Source organism: Hyaena hyaena, unplaced genomic scaffold (assembly GCF_003009895.1).
Source record: "Hyaena hyaena isolate Hyena2069 unplaced genomic scaffold, ASM300989v1 scaffold_1190, whole genome shotgun sequence".
NCBI classification, from domain to species: Eukaryota; Metazoa; Chordata; class Mammalia; order Carnivora; family Hyaenidae; genus Hyaena; species Hyaena hyaena.
This window is the reverse complement of record NW_024081827.1, coordinates 170,730-182,310: the sequence shown is the minus strand read 5'-3', so window position 1 is coordinate 182,310 and position 11,581 is coordinate 170,730. Positions and strand designations below refer to the sequence as shown.

Here is an 11,581-nt window from a genome sequence, read left to right as displayed (position 1 = left end):
GGCACCCTCAGGCGCGCGGGGACCCGCAGGGCCTCGGCGGGAAGGCAGGCGCCCCAGAAGCGCCCCACTCGCAGGAGCCCCAGTCGCGCCCCGACAAGCCCGCCCCCACGCCCGTAAGAAAACGATTCTCACTTTTCATTGGCTGACCCTCGAGGAGGGGAGCCCTTGCTTCGTTTTCATTAGCTGCCGCTGGCGTCACGTCCTCTCGCCACGCCCACCTTCCCGGCGGCGCCCAGTGAGCTTTCAGGGAGAGAGATTTACCGGGGGCGGGGTCAGGAGTCGCGCACAGTCAGCCCGCTCCTCCTGCCTCGCGCCCCGCCCCCCGCCCCGAGGCCCCGCCCCTCGCCGGCCGGGCCCCGCCCCTCCCTCCTGAGAGGGCGGGGACCAGGCGGCGGCTGCAGTCGCAGGAATATGCTGGAAGCCGGCGGGCGGGCGCCCGGGCGGTGCTGAAGGGACAGTTCCCGCCACCGAACTTGCCGGGCGGCCGGAGGGCGCGCGGGCGGGGCGGCCCGCGGGGGCACGTGAGCCATGGAGACCATCTGGATCTACCAGTTCCGCCTCATCGTGATCGGGGACTCGACGGTGGGCAAGTCGTGCCTCCTGCACCGCTTCACGCAGGGCCGCTTCCCGGGGCTGCGCTCCCCCGCCTGCGACCCCACGGTCGGCGTGGACTTCTTCTCGCGCCTGCTGGAGATCGAGCCGGGCAAGAGGATCAAGCTGCAGCTGTGGGACACGGCGGGGCAGGAGCGCTTCAGGTAGGGCCGCCCCCCCCCCCCACCCCGCCGGCTCGGGCCCTGCGCCCTCCGAAGTGCGGTCGCTCCCTGCTCGCCTCCCCTTTGCCCCTCCTCTTCCAGGGACGACTTCCTCCTCCGCAGCTGCTCACTTCTCTCTTTGGCGCCCGTTTCCTGCGCCCCCCGCCCCCACCCCGCCGACCCCCTCGGACCCCGTGTTCTGTGCGCCCCTGCCCTCCCCCACCCCTCCCCGAACTGGACGCGCCCAGCTGTGCACACCCCAACCCGCCCCCCCCAGCTCCCCCTCTGCTCCCCCTGCGCGCCGCCCGGGAGGACTGCGGGAGGGGGCCCCCACCCCCGGCTGCAGGGGTGGGGGGCTGCGGTAGCGGTCCTCAGACCCGCGGGCCCCGGGGCTGCTTCGTGAGGGTCGAGCGGTCCTTCGCAGTCTGTCCTGTCGGGCGGTGTGGCCGGGAGGAGACGGCCGCCCCGGGGCGTGTCACGAACTTTCCCTCCTCGGTGACTTGCGGGGGCGCTGACGGCCGCGGCGGTGCGCCCCCAGGACGCGCCCGCGCCGCGGAGCCGAGCGGGCCGTGCGGCCGGGGACTGCGCCGCGTGCGCCTCCTGCGCGGTGAGGGCTGCACCGCGTAATAAAGCGTTCTCACGTTTCTAGGATTGGAGGACTTTTTTTTTTTTTTTTTTTTTAGAGGAAGGTAGGAAATCTGGTCTAGTGTTGCGTTTGGGCTTTTTTTTTTTCAAGATTGCACTGTCACCTGAAACTCACTTAAGCAAGCATTTTGCAATCTTCAGCAAGTTCTCTGCTTGTGAAACGCGGTCCTGCGGGCGGGGGCTTCCCGGACGCGGCCCCCGCCCCCAGCCCTTCCCAGTGAGACCCGCGCACTTCGGTGAGGACTGCCAACTTGCGACGCGCCGCCTTCCCGGCCCAGCTACACGCTGATCCACACGCGCCGTGAGTGCGCGGCCTCGCTTGCTTAGACCTTACTTCTCCCCTGCGTCGAGCGGAAAGATGGAAAGGCCGGCCCTTCAGAGAGGTTTTAAAGGTTGGAATTGTGTAATCCCTAGAATTCCAGGAGGAAACTTGTGTTTCCTTCTCAAGAGGCCTCTTTTAGTTAAAATAGAGGTTCAGTCTTCTGATTTCTCATCTGTAAAATGGGACCTGTATGATTTCTGAGACTCCTTCCCATTTCACCATTGTGAGATGGTGTGCAGATTCCATCACCTGTGATCTCATTCAGAGACGAAATTTAAGATGTTTTGTGGCTCCCCCCAAAGGCATTTACTAATAGCTCTTGCTCTGTCCTCTAAAATGAATATAATAAAAACATACTCTTTATACCTTAAACTTCTAGAAACTAGTGAGTTGCAACTACAAGAAACATAAGTAGTAAAGTCTTATTGTATCTAATTATTTGCTAAGAAGTAGTTCCTCAGCTTATTGGCAACAAAGTAAAGGATAATTAATTTGTTAGATTTTAAAGTCCTTTCTGCTAAATAGATCATTGTTTTTTAATGCCTTTGAGCAGATGTAAATGCCAATTCGTTTTATATACATTATTAAAATCAGACAGTACCTCTACCATAATAATACAAGGGCATTTAGGGAATATTTACTGACAATGAGTCATGCTTTATTTTGTCTGGCTCTTTACCAAAGATGTATTCATAAATACATACATATTTCAAAAGCTGCCTTCAAAGACTTCCCTTTCTGTCATTTAGCAGAATGTTTCAACATAAAATTGCATTTAAAACAATCATTGTTAAACCATTCTGTATCTTTTCCCAACAAAATAGATACTTTTTTGAGTAACAGATACCTTTTATTTCATAGAAAGGCACTATAGTTCATGAAGATGTTAGTCATATCATTAGGAATTCATAGAGAATTTTATATTTGAAGTTTTATTGTTGATTGTATATAAACTAGCAGAAAGGAACCTACTTTAGACAACTCAGAGTATAGTTTGAAAGCATTAAAAACAACAAAATAGTGAGCTGATAATTATGACCATACTCAGCCTTCGTTCCCCTCCCCCAGCTTTATTGAGACGTAATTGACAAATAAAGCCTTAATTTTCAGTGTTCAGATTAACACATGCTAGAGACAATAATTACTTTCAAAAGGAAGGAACAAAATCAAAGTGAAAAAGGTTTACAAAAATAAAGTTTATGTGAGCATACCGTAAATTATAACACTCAACTGTTTTTTTATTATTCTTAGCACTGTGTTAGGATAAATGTCAAATTCCTGTATTAAGGCAAGTCAAAATTGCAGTGCCTTCACTAAAGATAAAAGTTTATGTCTCTGTGTGTGACAGTCTCATCAAGGTAAGTGGCCTATGTTGGTGGAGTGACTCTGCTCTAAGCCATCATTCTAGTACCTTCTTACTTTTCGCCGTTGCTAAGACATCATCATCAGCTTTGTGAACACAGTGTTCTTGCACAGGGGAAGGGAAATGGAAAGTTCTAAAGCAAGCAATGTTCCTTTTAAGTGAGTTAGACCAATGTGGTACAGATCCCTTCAGCTGTTAAGTTCACTGAGGGGAAATTAGTTAAAAGGCCACAGGGGGGCGCCTGGGTGGCTCAGTCCGTTGACCCGCCAACGTCAGCTCAGGTCAGATCTCGCAGCTTGTGGATTTTACCCCTGCATGGGGCTCTGTGCTGACAGCTCAGAGCCTGGAGCCTGTTTCAGATTCTGTGTCTCCCTCTCTCTCTGCCCCTCCCCCACTCACCCTTTCTCTGTCCATCTCAAAAATAAATAAACATTAAAAAAAAAAGGCCACAGGTAGATGGGCCTCCAGGCACCCATGAAGAAGTGAACGTGGACCTGTCACGGTGGGCTTTGAAGGGAAACTAGCAATCGCCACTTTGCATGTTTTTAAAATTTTTAAAGTTTATTTATTTTGAGAGACAGAGCAAGGGGGAGGGGCAGAGAGAGGGAATCCCAAGGAGGCTCTGCAATGTCAGTGTGAAGCCCCAATGTGGGGCTAGAACTCATGAACCACAAGGTCATGACCTGAGCCAAAACCAAGAGTTGGATGCTTAACCTACTGAGCCACCTAGATGCCCGCCACTTTGAATTTTTAATCATCATAGTGGATGAAGTTTCACAGGAAAAAGAATATTGTTCAGCACAGTGTTATTTAGGATAAATATTGGGAAGGATCAAATATAGGAATCTAAATTTTGAGTTTCCCATAAAAAGCACTTAAAGCAATATAAAGATAAAATGAGATAAAGAAATAGCAGTGTTGGCTGTAGGGCTAGGAAACCTCGGGGCTTCAAACCAGATTTTGCCTTTTATTCCTTGTTGTCTGATCTTCGGACAGACAGTTACAGACAGTGATTATAAAGCTCGGATACAAAGAGAATAGCATCTTCCTGGTGCCGTGCTTCTCAGAGTGTGTTCTGCACAACAGTTACCTTTGTGACTCTTTTGAAAAATGAATTCTGTGACCAGGTGAATTTGGGAATCCCTGCATCCCATGTAGAGCTCTCTTAGAAATTCGTATCAAAGGCTCTCAGAAGCATTGTAACAAGGAAGCCCGTTTAACCTTGATTAAACCAGCATGTCTCAAATGTATTCTACAGGCTGTTTTTAGAATGCAAAAACTGAGGTGCCTGAGTGGCTTAGTTGGCTGAGTGTCAGACTCTTGATTTAGGCTCAGGTCATGATCCCAGGGTTGTGGGATCAAGCCCCGCATTGGGCTCTGTGCTGAGCCTGCAGCCTGTTTAGGAATCTCTCTCCCCTCACCCCATGCCTCTTTCCCCCACTGTGCGTGCTCTCTCTCTCAAAAAACAAAAAACAAACAAACAAAAAACCATGGAAATGTATGATAACTCGTGTTATAACGAGCACAACCCGAGAGGTCTGTTGGCGAGTTGCTGCAGTCACGTTCTTTAAGCGGAATCCCTAAACTGTTGAGGTTTAGAGCAGTGGCAGACCTGCAGAAGTTCATTAACCAGCTCGTTAACAAAGGGCTGTAAGTACTAAGCCAGAGAGGGGACAGCCCCCCGCTGCGCGGGGCCCCCAGAACCTGAGGGTGACCTCTGCCTAACACGCTGAACGTTCTGGACCTCCCCCTCCCCTCTGTCTGTCTGGTCGCCTCTTCCCTAGCAACCCTTCTACTGTGCGCCTTTCTCTTGCCCGCGTGTCCCGCCTCCCCTTCAGCGGCCTTGTGTCTTCCCGGCGCCCCTTTCCGTTTCCTCCCATCCGCCTCCTTTCCTCTCCTTCTTTTTTGTGTCCGTGTGTCTCTTCCTCTCCCCTTTCTCTCTAGCTTCTTTCCCCTCATCTGTCCCTCTGGCTCTGCTGCGTCTCTGTGTCCTCCGACCCCTTCAAATCTTTCATACAAAGTTAATGGTAGCTGTGGCTTAATTTATGTTCTTTGTTCGTAATTTTAAAAGCAGACAACATGAACATTTTATATTTCTCCTTAAAGAGAGCTTTTTTTAGAGACTAGTCTTTTTAATGTTTATTTATTTATTTTTGAGAGGGAAGGGGAAGTGCAGAGATAGTGGGGGAGAGAGAGAATCCCAAGCGGGCTCCACGCTATGAGCACAAAGCCCAGTGCAGGGATCCATCTTACAGACCATGACTTCATGACCTGAGCCAATATCAAGAGTCAGATGCCTAACTGACTGAGCCGCCCAGAGGCCCCAAGATAACTTTTTAAGTGCCTAAACTAAATTGTTTTGTTTTGTGTTTGATTTCTACCGCCTTTATGGCAGTTCATAGTCTTCAGTAGAAAAACATTTTTAGGGGAGGCTGAGTGGCTCAGTCGGTTAAGCATCCGACTTCGGCTCAGGTCATGATCTCACGGCTCTCAAGTTCAAGCCCGGCATCCGGCTCTGTGCTGACAGCAGGCCCAGAGCCTGCTTTGGATTCTGTGTCTCCCTGTCTCTCTGCCTTTCCCCAGCTCGTGCTCTGTCTCTCTCTCTCTCTCCTTCAAAAATAAATAAATATTAAAAAAAAAAAGAGAGAGAAGAAAAAGATTTTCCAATCCTGGATTGGCAGGTTCACAACTGCACACGAAAGAGCAGAAATTGTCCACGGTTAAGCCCCAGTCATCGCAGTCACCTGTCGTTCCAGGTCTTAGACACAGTACAAGCAAGGCTAAATATATACTGAGTAATCCTATAAAATAATGCCCTGGTTCAAGTTATTTGTGCCGAAGGGGCGCCTGGGTGGCTCAGTCGTTAAAGCATCCGACTTTGGGTCAAGTCATGATCTCTAGGTTCGTGGGTTCAAACCCCGTGTCGGGCTCTGTGCTGACAGCTCAGGGCCTGGAGCTGCTTCTGATTCTGTGTCTCCCTCTCTCTCTGCCCCTCCTCCACTCACGCTCTGTCTCTCCTTATCTCTCAAAAATAAATAAATATTTTAAAAATTTTATTATTTGTGTTGTAAGTAATAGAAATCTAGCCAAATTAGTTTAGATAAATTATAAATGATCCAGATCTCACGATGACAAAGGCTCACGGAACATGCAGGTGTCTAGAAGTACGGAAACTCCATAAGCAAGAGTTTGTTTTCCCTCTGGGGCGTTTTCTTCTCCAGCTCTGCCAGCCCCCAGTCCTATTAGCTCCTGAGCCTCTTGCTCCCATTCACAGAAGAAAACAGTCTCATGGGCTACTTGACAGTCTCATTTGCTACTCGTTGATTACCAGTGAGGCAGCTTCCCCACAGTCACATTTTAAGATACATGTACACGTAATACAGATACAAACATACTAGGTATGTATGATGAGTCATACAACTCAAGTGTCTCTGTAAAGGTCTCCTTTTTGGAAAAGAGAAATTCACAGAAGGAAATGACTGATCATCCCAGAAAGTATTTTGTGGTGTTTCTGGGTAAAATGTTATGTCAGAACGAGCCGGCGTCATTTCTAACAAGTGTAACAGAATGTGAAAAGATGCCACAGGTGGCCAGACATACCTTTATCCTGCAGAGAGTATTTCCCTCGTCCCCTCAGGGCATTCAGGCCATGTTGAGTGATTATGTAGTCAGCACAGTCCAGAAACAAGCTAGTACTTTGAAAACGCTGGCATTGTCTTTCTTAATTTCCCTTTTCTTCAATAATTCCGCTGATGGAGCAGATGTAGCCACGACCTCAGTGCCCCTATTGGTACATGAAGGTGGTTATGCATCCTGAAGTAAACCAAAGGCCGTCTGCCCCATATCTGAGGGCGCTGGGCCAGCATCAGGCAAAATTGTAAAGGAGGTAAAGCTCATTCTTGGGACTTTGGGGGCATTCCCACTTCTCTTAGGTATTTCGGATAGTGAGCCCTTGGCCTATTCTTCTGTCCTCGGTCACATCCCTTAGTAGTCCATTTCAGCTTCAAGGAGAGACACAAAATGCTCAATGGTTGAAAACAGGAAGAATCTTGCCAGGAGTATTTCTGTCCTAAAAGAGGGCACCACCTAGTGAGAGAATGTCTCATCTTGATGCTTCCCTGTTGGCAGAGTTCCAGGTTTGTGGCCCGGTGGGTTGGAATTTCCTCTCCTGAGCCTACGGTAATGACCGCCTGTGCTGGCACATTGACCCCGAGTTTAGCTTTCAGAGCAAGGGCTAGATGTTGTGAGTTCATACATCACCACGGTAAAGTCTTCACCTGAAAAGTGCTTTGCTCAGTCTGAGATGGTAGAAATTTCTAGCCAGTGTCAGTTTGGCCAGCGTATAAGGATTTTTTAACAACTTCCCCTTCATTGTCATGTAGCTCTACAGTTTAAAGAGGACTTCTTAGGGGCACCTGCGTGGCTCAGTCACTTGAGTGTCTGACTTCAGCTCAGGTCATGATCTCACAGTTCACAAGTCCATGAGTTCAAGCCCCACGTCAGGCTCTGTGCTGACAGCTCAGAGCCTGGAGCCTGCTTTGGATTGGACTCTGTGTCTCCCTCTCTCTCTGCCCCTTCCCCCCCTCAAAAATAAATAAACATTTAAAAAAATTTAAAGAGGACTTCTTGGAATGACCTAAGAATGTTTATTGTGTTAGTTATTCTTGTCCTGACTGAGTTAGAGGGAATCTTCTTTTTTCTAGTCTGCTCTGTCAAGCAGTGGAAAAGGTGAGCCAACCAAGTGATGCTGAGATACACATGCACACACACCAGGGAGCATCAGATATTGCTTATATAAGCTATTTTAGTTCCTTCTAAAGTGAAGTGCCTACAAAGCCTATACTTTTTTATTTTAATAAATCTCTAAATGTCAGCAACTTTTTTTTTTAATATATATATTTTTTTAATTTATTTCTAGGAGAGAGAGAGAGAGAGAGAGACAGCATGAACAGGGGAGGGTCAGAGAGAGAGGGAGTCACAGACTGAAACAGGCTCCAGGCTCTGAGCTGGCAGTCAGCACACAGCCCGACGCGGGGCTCGAACCCACGAACCACGAGATCATGACCTAAGTGAAAGTCGGACGCTTAACCGACTAAGCCACCCAGGCGCCCCTAAATGTCAGCAACTTTTAATCAGTTCTGAAAATATATGATTTAAGGAAGTTCACTTTAAAAATTGCTATTCCAGGGGCACCTGGGTGGCTCAGTCGGTTAAGTGTCTGACTTCAGCTCAGGTCATTGTCGGAGGCCGCGCCGGCTCCGACAGGTCCAGGGGTCCCTGAAGGATGGACGGTGTCGGCGAAAGAGAGTGAGAGAGCCCCGAGATTCTTTCTGATCACCAGGCAGGCATCTCTGTCCTGTCGGTTTTGGTGTCTTTATTTAAAGGTTCAACAACCGTATGAGGTCAGAGAAAAGGAATTTCTTACAATGAGAGGTCTTTTGTGATATCAATTGCAGAATTATCCCAGTCATGGTGAATTTACAACCAAGGAAATAACAGGATGCTCTTAGTGAAAGACAGGATAACATATAGGTTAGGTTGTATATAGATAAGCTAGGAGTCATTCTGTCTGGCTCTTAAGAGGATGAATTTTTCTGAATTGGTTTGTGTGTGGAAGTCCTCATGGGGTCCCTAAATGTGTCCATCTTGGCACCTGGGTTTATGTTTTAGCTACTCTTATCTATCCTCATCCCAGTTGCCAGTGTAAGGAAAGGTGTTTGTGGAATGTAGGCCTTGAGGAAGGGACTGCCATACATCACCAATTAGTAAGTTATATTCTGTACTTATCTGTACTTTAACTATAAATTAGGCTCTTCTGATATGGGACCAGGCTCAATAGTAACTCTTGTGTTCTTAACCCCCTTTATTATCTAAGTCTTGGATCTGCAAGGCCCATAGGAAGAACCTTTTGACAATGATCCACAGAGCTCTTATCCAAAATCTCTTTTGTAAAGGCAGGAATATGCTTTTCCTATGAGGTAACTGTGTTCAGAATATGGGTTTGATAAGGAATATTGTGAGGCCTGGTCAATACCAGCAGGCTCATTTCCAACATGAGCCAGTAGTAGCAGAAGGAGGTATTAGTCTTCATTTCTCATGGCAGAAGCTGTGCAAACATTGCCATTTCCTTGCTGTGACTGCCATCCAGAGAGGCCGGTGCGGCTCCCGACATATCCCCCTTTTTTATTATATATTTTTAAAAGACTGGAAACAGAAAAAGGACAATTAATGTGGCTTTAAAAAGGAAGCTACGATTACTGACAAAATTATGGAATCCATCTAGAAAGGACAATGCTATCTGGGAAGGAAAAATAAAAGGTAGTAGAACAGGGGAAATATCAAGGAGAACAAGACCTTTCAGAGACAGAGGTCTGTTCCCATAATCACGAAGGGAGAGGTTCCTACAATAATTTCTTTCACAGGGTGCAATCAGCATATTAGGACCAGAATAAGGGGACAATTACTTCCGACATCGATAAGAGGCAGGGTGACAGTAATTGGCAGAAAAAGAGAAATAGCAGTTTTAAAATTTTGTGAACTCAGAGGGAGGAGTAGACTTCAAGTTTCTTTTGCTTTGTTTATGTCAATAGATTTTTAGGCAGTCCGTGTCAGTATGGAGAGGATAAGGAATTTCCCTGAAACAAATAGAGTTTCGGCAGCTGCTTGGGAATATTCCGTAAAGTCCCCGTCCCGAGGTAGACCAGCCATAGTTGGCTCCACTTATAGCCATTAGTCTGGGAAAAGAATAAGTGAGAAGCCCTCACATCTGCTAGAAAGAGGAATAGAGAAAGTTGACGTCCTCCTCAGTCTGATTTTATTTCGGCCAGAAGAATCTTGGGGGTCAATACTCAAGCAGAAATAATTAAGTGGGGGGTGGATATCGGTCACATCTAATGGCAAGAGACCTTGCAAACTTGCCTCAACCTCACAAGGAGTGTTCTCAACTTATGAGTTCAGAAAGGCTCCCAACAGGTCATGATCTCACAGTTCGTGGGTTCGAGCCCCGCATCGGGCTCTGTGCTGACAGCTCAGAGCCTGGAGCTGCTTCAGATTCTGTGTCTCCCTCTCTCTCTCACCCTCCCCTGCTCATGCTGTCTCTATGTCTCTCTCAAAAATAAATAAACTATTTTTTAAAAAATTGCTACTCCAGGAGCACCTGGGTGGCTCAGTCAGTTAAGTGTCCAACGTCAGCTCAGGTCATGATCTCACAGTTCATGAGTTCCAGCCCCACGTCGGGCTCTGTGCTGACAGCTCAGAGCCTGGAGCTGCTTCAGATTCTGGGTATCCTTCTCTCGCTGCCCCTCCCCCACTCATGCTCCCTCTATTTCTCTGTCTCTCTCAAAAATAAACAAACACTAAAAAATTTTTTTCTTTAATTGCTACCCCACACACTTTACCTGGCTTATCATGTAACATCTTATTATGGTAAAAACAAACAAACAAATAATCATTGTTTTCTGAAAGGAATCACTTTATGTAACAAAGTACTGGTTTTTTAGGAGTTCCAGAAAAACATGAAACAAAGGTTAAAGTATGTTGAAAGTATATTTTTACTCTAAGCTATGAAAAGAGTTTCAAAATACAGGTAAGCAGTTCTGTATATAAGCAGGACTAAATAAATATTGACAGCTAGCTGACATATTATTTTAGTTTGGTTTAAAGTCTTAACAGCATTTTTTTTTTTTAATGTTTATTTATTTATTTATTTTGAAAGAGAAAGCAAGCTGGGGAGGGGCGGAGAGAGAGAGAGAGGGAGACAGAATTCCAAGCAGGCTCCACGCTATCAGCATAGAGCCCAACACAGGGCTGGATCCCAAGACCACAGGATCATGACCTGAGCCAAAATCAAGAGTCGGTCAGATGTTTAACCGACTGAACCACCCAGACACCCCAATGAACGGCATTCTCTTAAACGTTCTTGGAAGGTAGTGATGTTTTTCTGTTTTCCTTCCTATGGTAGCAATTCATTTTTAATTTAGGAACAATTTGCTAAATCAAATTACTGTATTACTGGCAGTATATCTTTAAAATACCAGTAATACCATCAGCTGGTATCAATAGCTAGGATATAACGAAGCCACCAAAAGTATCTCAGTGCTGGGGCATCTGGGGGACTCAGTCAGTTAAGCATCGACTCTTGATTTTGGCTCAGGTCATGATCTCATGTTACATGCTGACAGTGCAGAGCCTACTTGGGAATCTCTCTCTCTGTCTCTCTCTCTCTCTCTTTGTCTCTGTCTCTCTCAAAATAAATAAATAAAAATACAAAAGTATGAATTAAAAAAATAAGATAAAATTATCTTCCTTTACTAAGAATGTTAAAAGTGGTTTTTCTTCTGAGTTTTTAGTCTTTCCAAATGTGTTTCCTTTTCGTAGGAGTTTGTGTGAAACACCCTCAAATACATAAGTCTGAGGGATAGCCTTAATAACAGATTCCTGCCTCAGAAATACAAAAAGAATGGTGTGGGGCCCAAACTGAACCCTCTTTGAGAAGAGATT

The 11,581-nt window shown here is 46.7% G+C and overlaps 1 protein-coding gene across 1 annotated transcript in view; it reads left to right on the top strand.

Moving 5' to 3' along the window:
* Positions 1 to 314: 314 nt before the first annotated feature.
* RAB39A (RAB39A, member RAS oncogene family) overlaps positions 315 to 11,581 on the top strand; it is a 32,912-nt gene continuing 21,645 nt past the window's right edge. Inside the window, exon 1 of the mRNA XM_039222835.1 lies at positions 315 to 755. Coding sequence (XP_039078766.1) covers positions 529 to 755 — 227 coding nt within the window. The 5' untranslated portion in view covers positions 315 to 528. The remainder of the gene's footprint in view (positions 756 to 11,581) is intronic.